The 13,138-nt window shown below is 56.0% G+C and overlaps 1 protein-coding gene across 1 annotated transcript in view; it reads left to right on the top strand.

Moving 5' to 3' along the window:
- Positions 1-13,138, top strand: part of Lama5 (laminin subunit alpha 5) — a 46,411-nt gene that overhangs the window by 16,626 nt on the left and 16,647 nt on the right. Inside the window, exons 4-32 of the mRNA XM_076571336.1 lie at positions 334-452; positions 531-701; positions 844-941; positions 4,522-4,637; positions 4,746-4,864; positions 4,967-5,057; positions 5,198-5,332; positions 5,508-5,570; positions 6,911-7,051; positions 7,135-7,272; positions 7,368-7,502; positions 7,591-7,725; positions 7,798-7,935; positions 8,331-8,384; positions 8,662-8,766; positions 8,861-8,913; positions 9,006-9,111; positions 9,502-9,601; positions 9,767-9,923; positions 10,052-10,190; positions 10,375-10,517; positions 10,595-10,701; positions 10,774-10,927; positions 11,242-11,402; positions 11,479-11,587; positions 11,986-12,083; positions 12,164-12,365; positions 12,454-12,580; positions 12,990-13,129. Coding sequence (XP_076427451.1) covers positions 334-452; positions 531-701; positions 844-941; positions 4,522-4,637; positions 4,746-4,864; positions 4,967-5,057; positions 5,198-5,332; positions 5,508-5,570; positions 6,911-7,051; positions 7,135-7,272; positions 7,368-7,502; positions 7,591-7,725; positions 7,798-7,935; positions 8,331-8,384; positions 8,662-8,766; positions 8,861-8,913; positions 9,006-9,111; positions 9,502-9,601; positions 9,767-9,923; positions 10,052-10,190; positions 10,375-10,517; positions 10,595-10,701; positions 10,774-10,927; positions 11,242-11,402; positions 11,479-11,587; positions 11,986-12,083; positions 12,164-12,365; positions 12,454-12,580; positions 12,990-13,129 — 3,554 coding nt within the window. The remainder of the gene's footprint in view (positions 1-333; positions 453-530; positions 702-843; positions 942-4,521; positions 4,638-4,745; positions 4,865-4,966; positions 5,058-5,197; positions 5,333-5,507; positions 5,571-6,910; positions 7,052-7,134; positions 7,273-7,367; positions 7,503-7,590; positions 7,726-7,797; positions 7,936-8,330; positions 8,385-8,661; positions 8,767-8,860; positions 8,914-9,005; positions 9,112-9,501; positions 9,602-9,766; positions 9,924-10,051; positions 10,191-10,374; positions 10,518-10,594; positions 10,702-10,773; positions 10,928-11,241; positions 11,403-11,478; positions 11,588-11,985; positions 12,084-12,163; positions 12,366-12,453; positions 12,581-12,989; positions 13,130-13,138) is intronic.

Genomic DNA, 13,138 nt, shown 5'->3' with positions numbered 1-13,138 from the left:
GGTCTGCCTGGTGACACGTCCCCCCAAAACTCCCTGGCTGAGAGTGGGAGCGAGGTGGCTGAAGAAGTTAAGGAATGTTTGTTCTCTGGCACGGCCCAGGGAGAGGCCTGGGAATGGGCTACAGAAGGCTCTGCAGTCCAGCCCGGCTTGGCTGCCTGGGGCAAGGACTCTGCCTTGAGTCAGGGTTTTGCTCTCTCCTCAATAACTCCTGCTGGCCAGTAGAACATGGAACAGCAGTCCTGTTTCAGAGAATTCGGGGAGCACAGGGTACTAGGCTGGGATCCAGGGTGGGTATACTTCTAGTGGCCTCACCTTCTCATCCATTTCCTGTAGCCTCCAAGAGGGATTGTTTGGAGCGATTTGGACCTCGGACACTGGAGCGCATCACACAGGATGACGATGTCATCTGCACCACAGAGTACTCTCGAATAGTGCCTCTGGAGAATGGCGAGGTGGGGTGCACAGCTATGCTTGCCTGGGGGTGGCGGGTCCCTGTGGCCGCTTGGCCTCACCTGCCATGCCATCCACAGATTGTAGTGTCCTTGGTGAATGGGCGCCCTGGGGCCATGAACTTCTCTTATTCACCTCTACTTCGAGACTTCACCAAGGCCACCAACATCCGATTGCGGTTCCTGAGAACCAACACACTACTGGGCCACCTTATGGGCAAGGCGCTGCGGGACCCCACGGTCACCCGCCGGGTGAGCCTGTGGGTGTGGTGAGAGCTGAAGGGAGGGTGGCAGGACTCGTTCCTTGTGGAGGCTCTGGAGAGTGGGTGGGTGCGGGTGGCATGCCTGTGACTAGGCCCTGTCGAGGTGATGACATTCATGGTCTCCGCTGCAGTACTATTACAGCATCAAAGACATCAGCATTGGCGGTCGCTGTGTCTGTCATGGCCACGCAGATGTCTGTGACGCTAAGGACCCCTCGGATCCTTTCAGGTGAGACTTTGGGCTCTCTGTCTAGCCTCATCTACCTACCTGCCTGTCACAGCTCTGGCTTCCCAATGGACCTGCACCGGCTGCTACTCTGGGTCTCCATTTTCCTGTCAAAAGAGGCAGTGCCGTGTGAACCTCTCAGGGTGTCCTGCTCTTGGGTGGCAATTTGCCCTGAATTCCACAGAGGTGGGGTTCTAGACCCAGGGCATTTGGGATGGGCATCAATGATAGACGTGACCCCTCACCACACATCTGCATCCCTAGATGGATGTGTACCATTTGTCTAGGCAGCCCAAACCTGCTCCCCCAGGACAAAGACTCTGCTGCTTTTACCCTTGACTTTTACCCCACTAAGGGGGCAAGGGCCAAGGTCAAGGACAGGAGCAGCAAGTGTTCACCATCTCATGTGCCCAGTGCTCACGTAGTTAGGGCCAGAGGTGGCTGATGGGCCTTAAGCGTGGTGTCCCGAGCTGAAGAGCTGAAGAACCCAGGCAGGTGCCTTCTTGGTCTTCTGGGGAGGCACCATTTCCTCTAAGGCTAATTTGGTTTTCTAACAGGCTCCATCCTTTCCCAGCCGTAGGGAGCAGTACTCCCATGTGGCATTTAATTTCCCAGGGCAATTAGCAGTGCCTCAGGCTCTGGGTCTGTACTTACCTGCTGGGAGAAGTTCACCATTGTATCTGTCTCACGTGCTCGGGCCTGAGCTGAGGCCAGCCCTCCCTTCAGGGCATGAGGAATGGTGGATGCTGGCATTTTCCCCAGAGCCAGACTTCCCCAAAATATTACCACACAGCTCCATCACAGCCCATGTTCTCAAACCAGCCAGTGCATTCTTTCTACACCCATTCATCACTCATCTCCAGAGTGGGGAGGTGGTCTGCTCCCCCGGCTGGGTCTTCTCTGCCCATTTTCCTAACTCCCTCCTCCTGTCCCTCCAATGTTGTCCCCTGCTTAAGTCTTGTGCATGCTGAGCAAACGCTGTACCATTTCGCTTCATCTCAGCACTCTGCTTTTTGCTTTCACAGGCTTGTCTTGAACTAACTCTGTAGTCGGGGCAGACTTCAGTCTCCCTGCCTCAGCCTCCAGAGTAGCTGTGATTATAGGCTGTCCCACAGGGCCTGGTAGCCTGTACTTTGTCACAGGTTTGCCTGGTTCAGTCAGTTCTGGATGTGCAGAGATTCCCTGGTACCTCCCCAGGTGACCTGGTCCTCAGCCCCACATTATTCCCACCTGGGACATTTGTTCTCTCTTGTGTCTGGGTCACCCCTTTTTGTTACCAGACCCTTGTTCTCATGGCCCCTTGCCTTCCTGGAACTCTGTTGCCTTTTTTTCCCGGAGTGCACATCTCGGCCTCTTAGTAGGTGACTATCAGTCATCTTCAGAAGATGTTTGCTTGGCCAGTGGTGGTGGCGGCACACATCTTTAATCCCAGCACTCGGGAGGCAGAGGCAGGCAGATCTCTATGAGTTCAAGGCCAGCCTGGTCTATAGAGAGAGTTCCAGGACAGCCAAGGTTATACAGAGAAACCCTGCTTCAACCCCCCCACCCTCCAAAAAAAGAAAATGGTTGCTAACTGGAGTATAGCAGGTTTTGCTTGCTTGCTGACTGCCTTCAGACCTTTGCAGGGAGTTCTTTACCTGGGCCAGCATTGGGTACTCCTCAGGGTCCAGGGTCCCTTGGCTGTTACTGCTGGAGTTCTTCCCATGCTTTCATGACCTCTGTGTGCCCTGTGGGTCTAGTTGGAGGTGTGGAGGTGTATGTGGAGGGTGTCTCTTGGGCCTCTGCTCTCTGGTTCTGAGATCTAAGAACGCATGTACCTTTGCAGACTGGGTGGCCGCTGCCCTCCTGCCCTTCCCTATGCTCCCACCAGATGAGGGTGGGAACAACATACTGCTTCCTGTCTGAGAACAGCTCACGTCTTCCATTTGTCTCCTCAGCTGCCTTCCCAGTAGCTTCCTCAGTTCCCCTCAGAGTGTCTCCCGTTGGCTGTGACAGTTCTGTTGTTTGTCTATTCCTTTGAGAAACTTTATTTTTCCTTTAAAAACATTTTTAGAATTTTCTATGTATGAATGTTTTGCCCACATGTATGTATGTGAACCACACGTGTACCTTGTATTTGAGGAGCCCAGGAGAGGGTGTCGGATCCCCTGGAACTGGAGTTACAGATGGTTGTGACCCGTAATGTGGGTACTAGGAATCGAGTCCTGGGCTTGGAAGAGCATCCAGTGCTCTTCAGCACAGAGCCATCTCTCCAGCTCCAGTCTTGGCGCTTGGCTTGGGTTTTTAAAATTTCATAATTGCATTTTTTCAATTCTAGAAGTTCTAACCAGTCATTTTTTTTTTTTACATCTGCCTATTTTTAGATTCCTTTGTTTATAGTTATCTGAAACCGTCTTTCGCAGCATCTACCAGATTGTTCCATTAAAGTTCTTGGGCTCAAATCTGCTGTGTGGCATCTCCTGCCCCCATTTTGTTGTTCTTTGCAAGGCTTCCTCGGGCTCAGTCTGTGACTAGGGAGAAGCCCTCAGGGTGCATCTGCAGGGATTTTACCCCTTGGCCAACCTTACACCCCTTGAAGCCTGTGTCTTCCCCTATTAGCTCAGGGTGCCTTAACCATGCAGGTCACTCAAAATGCAGTGAGACACGCACTGCAGACCTTTGGCTCTCCCTCTGCGGGGTTTCTACATAGCCTCCTTATCTGTACCAACAGGTACTTCATTCCTTCCTCCTCTGCTGAGGATGAGGCTTTGCCTTTGGCATGGGAGGGCAGCAGGATTGACTCCCAAGGCCCGGGGGCCCCTGTTGGAGATCAATGGGAGTAGAGCTTGATGACTTGAGCCTCTGAATTTCTGGTATGCACAGATAGGCTTCTGACTTTTTGCTCAGGAAATGCACATGCTGCCCCTTGGAGTGGGTTGGCTGTGACCCTGCCACACGTTAGTAGAATGCAAGGAGGTGTTGGTTTATACATAGCAGATGTTCCAGCCTTGTCCTCATCTCCAACCAGCTGTCCCAATGCCCACTGGGACAGCAGGCAAGCTTCCAGCCTTTGGAAAGAGGAAGTAGTTCTTGGCCACTTGCCCCTGGGGAGATGCCCTAGATATATGGGGGTGTCTGGCTGACATGAGGATTTCACAGGCTGAGTGCGATCCAGGTCTCTGTGGGGAACCAATGTGTCCCTCCCTTAGAACTGGATCAGGGTTTTGGGGCCAGGCAGTGTTGGAAGGGCCAAGGTTCCACCTGAGCTAAAGCTCCTAGGCCCTACCCCACCATCAACACACACCCTTCTCCAGCCCTCCACATCAGGCTATTCCCGAGATCCCCTCTTGTCTGCTGACACAGGGAGTCTCCCTGTCTCCTTTCTTTCTCCTGTGCCCATTCTCTGAGGCTCAAGCCGTGTGCAGAGCCACTGGGGTGGGAGCAGAGAGTCTGGACCAGAGCTTAGTGCGTGACAGCTGGGAACTGTGGGGAGGGGAGCCTGTGCCCACACAGCAAGCCCGTGATGCCCAAGCACATGCCACCCACCTCGTCTCTAGCCCTCTGTCTCTCGGCTGGGTCCTAACTCCTCTGTGTCCCTTTGTAGGCTGCAGTGTGCCTGCCAACACAATACCTGTGGAGGCTCTTGTGACCGATGCTGTCCAGGCTTCAACCAGCAGCCGTGGAAGCCTGCTACCACCGATAGCGCCAATGAATGCCAGTGTGAGTATCCTGTGCATGTGTGCACTGCCAGCACCCATGGCTCATGGACTATGTCTGGGAGTTCCAGGGACACAGAGGACATGCTAACTATTGGCCCTGATTCTACAGCCTGCAACTGCCATGGCCATGCCTACGACTGTTACTATGACCCTGAGGTAGACCGACGTAATGCCAGCCAGAACCAGGACAATGTGTACCAGGGTGGGGGCGTCTGCCTCGATTGCCAGGTAGGCTAGGCAAGCAAGAGCTGGCCATGTGTTTGTGGGCCTGTGTGATGGGAATGGGGACATGCCTGGACTTGGCGAGCTCTGTGTTCCCTGTATCCCCAGCACCACACCACAGGCATCAACTGTGAGCGCTGCCTGCCTGGCTTCTACCGTGCCCCTGACCAGCCCCTGGACTCACCTCATGTCTGTCGCCGTGAGTACAGCTGCGTCCCTAAGCCGTGGAGGCTGTGAGTTTGAGGGTGGGAGAGTCTTTGTCTCCCAGACCTCCCCACCCCAGGAAGTGAGGCCATAACTCCCCATCATTCCATGACTTTACCTCTGACTGTTCCGTAGGCTGTGACTGTGAGTCAGACTTCACGGATGGGACGTGTGAAGATTTAACAGGCCGCTGTTACTGCAGGCCCAACTTCACAGGAGAGCAGTGTGCCGCCTGTGCTGAGGGCTACACCAATTTCCCACACTGCTACCGTGAGGACCAGCTAGGCGTTGGGGTTGGGGGTTGATGGAAAGGCCCAGGGTTGCGGCCTGAGGGGATCTCAGGGCTGAGTTAGGGTGGAGGACCCAGAGCCCTGGGGTAGTCTGTGGTTCTGGAGCCAGAGAGCTTGTCCAGCAGACCTGGTTGACATGTGTATTTACCCCTCAGCTGTATCCTCATTTCCCTACAATGACACCAGAGAACAAGTGTTGCCTGCTGGACAGATTGTGAGTAAGTACCCTGAGGTCACCAGGACCTATGTACTATAGGAAGAAGTGTGCACAAAGGACCAGGTTTTTTTGTTTGTTTTTTTGTTTTGTTTTTGTTTGTTTGTTTTTGTTTTTTAATCTTAGTCACCTTTCATTTAGTCTATTCAGTTTTAAAATTAATTTTTACTTTGTGTGTGTGTGTGTTTTACATGTATGTCTATGCACCATGTGCATGCCTGGTGCCCATAGAGGCAGAAAAAAAGGTGTTGGACTGCCTGGTCCTAGAGTTACAGTTCTGAAGCACCATGTGGGTGCTGGGACCCAGTCCTCTGCAAGAGCAGCTAGTGCTCCTAACTGCTGATCCATACCTTCAGCCCTGAATTTTTATTTATTTTTTAAAATAATGTACAGTCACACTGAAAACCCTTCCAGAAGCTCAGTGCTTGGGAACAGCCCTCTTGGGGCTACAGCCGTCGTTCAGTGGTGCAGCCTGCCTAGCTTTCACAAAGCCCTGGGTTCCATCGCCAGCACCTCGGCAAACACAAAAGGCAAATAACCCTCTCCATGCACCCTGAACTCTGTGTCTGTGTGCACTCATTCTTATAAACACTGTAGTGAACCACGCACGCTGTTTAGGGATTGTGTCTTCTCCCACCGCAATCCCATAAACATGTCCTTTCACAGCCCGTTATACAGACAGATGGAGCATTGAATTAACTGACCACCCTGCCCTCCTTCCAAAAGACGCTACGACAAACACCCAGACAGCAGTGACTTTTCATGGTCTTGTCTCCACAGGGTGTTTTCCTAGAAGTCAGAAGGCTCTCTCTGGCTTACCAAACTTGCATATTTGGTGGCCTTTTGCCCAGGTGCCAAGTTGCTTTCCTAACATACGACAGCATACTGGTGCTCTGGCTGTGTACAGCTGCTGGCTGGACCGTTGCCAACCTGCACAGTAGTAGAGTCTTCTGTTGGCTTGAGACCTCTCTCCTAGTGCAGACAGATGCCCCCTTCTCAGTGTTTCTGGTTTTGGGGGTTGGGGTTTGGAGGCAGGGTTTCTCTGTAGCCCTGGCTGTCCTGAAACTTGCTCTGTAAGACCAGACTGGCCTCGAACTCACAGAGATCCGCCTGCCTCTGCCTCCTGAGTGCTGGGATTAAAGGCCTGCGCTATCACATCCAACCAGATGTTTTCATTTTGCAGTTCGTTTTCCTAAAGTACCAACTTTGGGAATTTTACTTTTTTTAGATTCTAATTTGTGCTATGTAAATGTGGAAGAATGTGACTTTGCGGAGAAGCTGTTTTTCAGGGGGAGGGTTGGGTTCTGTCCACGTCTGAGCCTCCTGTTCCCACCTGCCTCCTAGACTGTGACTGCAACGCCGCGGGGACCCAGGGCAATGCCTGCCGGAAGGACCCGCGGTTGGGACGCTGTGTGTGCAAACCCAACTTCCAGGGCACCCACTGTGAGCTCTGCGCACCCGGGTTCTATGGCCCAAGCTGCCAGTGTGAGTGCAGTCCCCTCCTTATCCGCTCAGGAGGTGCCATGCAGCAGCCAAGCACTGGCTGACAGTTGGTCCTCTCTTTGCAGCATGCCAGTGTTCTAGCCCTGGGGTGGCCAGTGGCCTCTGTGACCCAGAGTCAGGCCAGTGCACCTGCCGCCCAGGCTTTGAGGGGGACAGATGTGATCACTGCGCCGTTGGCTACTTCCACTTCCCTCTCTGCCAGCGTGAGCGGTGTCCCTTCGTGTGGGCATAGGCGGTTGGGGTGCCCGAGGGACAACCTGCCCTGTCAGGATCCCCAGTAACTCATCTCACTCTGCAGTGTGTGGATGCAGCCCTGCAGGGACCCTGCCTGAAGGCTGTGATGAGGCTGGCCGTTGCCAGTGCCGACCTGGGTTTGATGGCCCTCACTGTGACCGCTGCCTCCCAGGCTACCACGGTTACCCTGACTGTCATGGTGAGCAGAGAATTAGGGCAAGAAGGGGTCAGGCCATCCCCACAGGATGAGGGTCTGACCCCCCCCCATCCCCACCCTCTGCCCACAGCTTGTGCCTGTGACCCTCGGGGGTCCCTGGATCAACACTGTGGAGCGGGTGGCTCGTGCCGCTGCCGTCTTGGCTACACAGGCCCCACTTGCCGGGAGTGCAGCCCCGGCTTCCATGGCTTCCCCAGCTGCGTCCGTGAGTTCACTGGGAGAATGGGAGGCGGGTAGTTCTCAGCCCTACCTTGTACCCACTGACTTCACCTCACAGCCTGCCACTGCTCTGCCGATGGTTCCTGGCATACAACCTGTGACCCTACAACGGGGCAGTGTAGCTGCCGGCCCCGAGTGACTGGACTACGTTGTGATATGTGTGTGCCAGGTGCCTATAACTTCCCCTACTGCGAAGGTGAGCCGGGGCGGTGCAGCAGAGGGCAGCCCTGTGTGTGTGATCTGTGCATTGTTCATGGGGGTCCACTGTGTGTACGTCCAGGGACTGTGTTCTGTAGCTGTGTCCATGTGCTATCGTTTTTAAGGTTGTTCATAGCTGTGTGGATGTGTGATGTTTCCATGTGCTATGCATGTTCCCATGCTTTGTGAATGTTCATGCAGCTATTTGTGTGATTGCTCTGTGTGCATGTTACATGTGTGCCCTTGCCATGGCAGCTGGAACAGGGGGTTTATGTTTTCTTTTCTGTTTACAACTACAGGAGGAGGGACTTGGGTTCTAATTGGGGCTGGGAAGTCACTGACCTTGGGGTCGGTCACTGAGGCCTGATCAAAGCTTGGTTTGTCTCTCCCTAGCTGGCTCTTGTCATCCTGCTGGTCTGGCCCCGGCCAATCCTGCCCTTCCTGAGGTGAGCATAGGAGTCCTTGGTGTGGGATTAGGCAGGGGACCCAGCCCAGGCTAAAGGTGTGAAGCCCGGAGAACCCTGGCTTCCTGCCCACTGCTTGTTTGCTGTGGAACCTCAGGGCCCATTTGCTCTCTCGGCTGGTCCTTCATTTCATCCTGGGTGGCTGCCAAGCCTGGGGCAAGGCCAGGTGAGGGGCTTTGGCCCTCTTCTGTCCCTTGACAGGACTCAGGGCTTTTTGCAAAGGACCTCCACTGTGTCCCACAGTTTTATCCTCTCTTGGGCACAGGCTCCCTGTACATGCCGAGCTCACGTGGAGGGGCCAAGCTGCGACCGTTGTAAACCTGGGTACTGGAACCTGAGCCCCAGCAACCCTGAAGGCTGCACTCGTGAGTCTGCCCTAGAAGGATGGTTAAGGGTTTGAAGGGTAGACCGAGGCCATCCCGTGCCCCAGGGCTCTCACTCCCACTCTGCCCTCCCCAGGCTGTAGCTGTGACCCCCGAGGCACCCTGGGTGGAGTTACTGAGTGCCAGTTGGTGAGTCGGTGTCTGGGTATTGGGTTGGGGTCTGAGAGGTCAAGGGTGTTAGGACTCCGCCCCACCGCGTCTCGCTTCTGGTTCCTCTCCAGGGCAACGGGCAGTGTTTCTGCAAGGCTCGTGTGTGTGGCCAGACCTGTGCAGCCTGCAAGGATGGCTTCTTCGGCCTGGACCATGCTGACTACTTCGGCTGCCGTAGTAAGTGCTCACACGCTTGCCTCCAGACTTTGTCTGTGCTGTGTTGGTGGGAGACTGACGTCCAGGGGGGTATGCGTGGGTCAGGTAGGTAGGGGTCTCACCCTGGCAACAGCAAGACGGCCAGGTGTTTGGCCCCTGGCCAGCTCTGTGCTGGGGGTGGCTCTGTCCTGATACATGGCCATTTGCTCCATGCTGTGTTTGTAGCAGGCATCACTAATCTGTCCCAGTTCCCTTTCCTTGGCCCCCAAAAAGACTCTAAGGGTTGATGTTAGTTTCTGTACCGAGGGTGGGTAGAACCTGCCTGTGAGGCCTAACCTGGAGGGCTGTGAGAGGGACCTCTGAGGCTGCTAGGAGCTAGGCAGCCTCTGATCCTGTCCTTTCCCAACACAGGCTGCCGGTGTGATGTCGGTGGTGCCCTGGGCCAGGGCTGTGAACCAAGGACAGGTGCCTGCAGATGCCGCCCTAACACCCAGGGCCCCACCTGCAGTGAGTAAGTGCCTTCCGCCGGCTGGGCCTGGGTTGGGGAGGCAGCGTGTACGGTGGGTGCCCCGTGTGTTCTTGCCAGGAGCCCACAGGGTATTCATCTACACCTTGGAAATCGGGGTGGCCATGGCGGGCCAGTGCCTGTCCCACCCAGACACCTATGCCATGGCAGGCCGGCGAAAGACCACTACTTGCCGGACCTGCACCACATGCGGCTGGAACTGGAGGAGGCGGCCACTCCTGAGGGCCGTGCCGTACGCTTTGGCTTCAACCCCCTGGAGTTTGAGAACTTTAGCTGGAGAGGCTATGCACACCTGACGCCTATCCAGGTGAGCCACGCTGCCCTCTTCCGCGGCTTGGTTCAGAAATGGAGCCAGCTGGCTCTCCTGGCAAGAATCACGAGACCCCGGTCAGCAGTGGCCAGAGAAGTGACCCTGTTGTCTCACACCCACCACAGCCCAGGATCGTGGCCAGGCTGAACGTGACCTCCCCTGACCTCTTTCGGCTGGTCTTCCGATATGTCAACCGTGGACCCACGAGTGTGAATGGGCGGGTTTCTGTGCGTGAAGAGGGCAGGCATTCCATCTGTACCAACTGTGAGTGGAGTCTGCTCACTCATCCCTTTTCCACCCCATACTCCACCTCCCAAGGCATGGTGGACCCAACCCATGTCATCTGCATCCTGGCCCTCCACCCCATGGAGGTGTACAGGGGAAGTACAACCCTGGGGGGTGGGGCGGCTGAGGATTGAGCCGGGGCATCTTACCCTCCCCTCCCCAGGCACAGAGCAGAGCCAGCCAGTGGCCTTCCCACCCAGCACAGAGCCTGCCTTTGTCACTGTGCCCCAGAGGGGCTTTGGGGAGCCCTTTGTGCTGAACCCTGGCACCTGGACTTTGCTGGTGGAAGCTGAAGGTGTACTCTTGGTGAGGCAAGGGCCACAGCAGGGTGGGGGCAGGCCCTGGGCCTCGGGGTCTTCGTACTCACCTCCCCTCTCTCCCAGGATTACGTGGTCCTACTGCCGAGTACCTACTATGAGGCAGCTCTCCTACAGCATCGAGTAACCGAGGCCTGTACCTACCGGCCCCCGGCCCTGCACTCCACAGAGAAGTAAGGTCCCACGGGATGCGTTGGAGCTGGATCCTGGGCTGACCTGGGCTGACCTCAATCTCTATTCTCCAGCTGCCTCCTCCATGCTCACCTACCCCTGGATGGCTTCCCTTCAGTGGCTGGAACTGAGGCCCTGTGTCGCCATGACAACAGCCTGCCCCGCCCCTGCCCCACAGAGCAGCTCAGCCCTTCACACCCACCCCTGGTGACCTGTGCTGGCAGTGATGTGGGTATCTGAGGGCCTGTGGATGGGTGGGTGCTGTGGACCTTGGTCTGGAGGAGGGACCTATCTCAATGGTAGAGTGGGTACAAGGCAAGGTTGTGGGATCATGGAGCTGGCGTGCGTGGCCCAGAGGGGCTTCTGCTGTCCCCAGTGGACACTGGGTGTGAAGAGGGACTCACTTAGCTCTTCTGTTTCCTCCCTGGCCTGGATCGGCCCTCTCCTCCTGTTTGGAGATGCCCTGGGCACTAAGACCTAGCCATAGACAGCGATGGGAAAGATGAGGCCTGTGGGCCTCTGGTCACCCTGCCCTCCCCCAGGTGGACATCCAGCTTGAGATGGCAGTGCCTCGGCCAGGCCGATATGCTCTGGTGGTGGAATATGTCAGTGAGGATTCACACCAGGACGTGGATGTGGCTGTGCACAGCCCTCAGAGAGGCCCCCAGCAAGGGATGCTCAACCTCCATCCCTGTCCATACAGGTGAGCTTACAATAGGAAAGGGTTGATGGGAGGACCCTACCTAGGGTTTCCACTTACAGTCTATCCCTCCCCTCAGCTCCCTGTGCCGCGGTCTGGCTCGGGATATCCAGCATCACGTGGCCACCTTCCACCTGGACTCTGAGGCCAGCATCCGGCTCACAGCTGAGCAGGCTCACTTCTTCCTGGTAAAGCCCCTTGAGACCTCGCCCCAGAGCAGCTTCTTCCAGCATATTTTTAATATCTGTGAAGAGAACAGAGCTCTCGGTCCCGGGAGCTCCTGTAGTGTGGTGCTGTACAGTGTGGCCCTGCTCACCGCTCATGAAGGGGCTTATGAAGATTTGGACCTGTTCTTGGCCTCTGGGCTGCGAGAGCTCAAGACAGAGATGGGTGGATGGAGACAGGGTAGATCAGTGGGGTGCCCTAGAAACTGTTACCAATTCCGCATCCAAATCCGGCTCCAGGCAGAAGGCAGGAGTGATTGAGTCTAGGCTCAGTGGACTCCTGGGGTCTAAACTGTGAGGCTGGTCATCTCTGTCCCCCGCATCTCCTGTGGGAGAGCGACACACCGTCCTTCTGCCCACAGCACACTGTCACCCTGGTACCCGTGGAAGAGTTCAGCACAGAGTTCGTGGAGCCCCGGGTCTTCTGTGTGAGCAGTCACGGCACCTTCAGCCCCAGCAGGTAGTGGTGCTGGGAGTGGCTAGGGTGGAAAGCAGGGGCCCGTTAGCCACGAGAGCATACTCACTCCTGGTCCTTCCCAGCGCTGCCTGTCTGCCCTCCCGCTTCCCGAAGCCACCGCAGCCCATCATCCTCAAGGACTGCCAGGTCTTGCCGCTGCCTCCCGACCTCCCTCTGACCCAGTCACAGGAGCTCACACCAGGTGCACCCCCAGCTGGACCACAACCTCAGCCCTCGACTGTTGTGGACCCCAATGCAGATCCCACCTTGCTGCGCCACCCACAGGTGAGGGCTCCTCCATGACAGATGCTCCAGGCAGCAGTGGGACCGGCTGTTACCCGCTCTGGCCACTCACTGGAGACTTTTCCTACAGGGCACTGTGGTCTTCACCACCCAGGTCCCCACCCTGGGCCGCTATGCCTTCCTGCTGCATAGCTACCAGCCAGTCCACCCTACCTTCCCTGTGGAGGTACTCATCAATGGTGGCCGCATCTGGCAGGGTAAGTGGCCGAGTGTACCACAGTGACAGGGGAACATAACCTGGCTGCTGTCAGTTTTCACACTAAGTGGCCTAAGTGAGTGGCAACCCCACCTCATCTACCTCCATTCTCAGAAGTCTTATCCCAGCCCCTGTCCCCTGTGTCGGGGCTCTCCATTTCTGTCACAAGTGGTGAAGCAATGTTTATAAGGTGCTTGGAGGACCGGTCACTTGTGTATGGCTGTGGATAATTCTAATGAGACCTGGTCTCAAAGGCTGCCTGTGGGCTGTCTGCCTATGACATGTCATCACCTGCGGGCCTGTCTGTGTCCCCTCACATCTCTAACTGTGCCCTGCACCCGGGATAGGGCAGCCATGCAGCTGGAGTGGTCGATGTTAGAGCCTGACTTTTGTGTTTTGACCCCTGCCAGGCCACGCCAATGCCAGCTTCTGCCCACATGGTTATGGTTGCCGTACCCTGGTGTTGTGTGAGGGTCAAACTATGCTGGACGTTACAGACAACGAGCTCACTGTGACCGTGCGTGTGCCAGAAGGCCGGTGGCTCTGGCTGGTGAGGCCT

The sequence above is a fragment of the Peromyscus maniculatus genome, chromosome 4 (genome assembly GCF_049852395.1).
Source record: "Peromyscus maniculatus bairdii isolate BWxNUB_F1_BW_parent chromosome 4, HU_Pman_BW_mat_3.1, whole genome shotgun sequence".
Lineage (NCBI taxonomy): Eukaryota > Metazoa > Chordata > Mammalia > Rodentia > Cricetidae > Peromyscus > Peromyscus maniculatus.
This window is presented reverse-complemented; position numbering and strand designations above follow the sequence as displayed.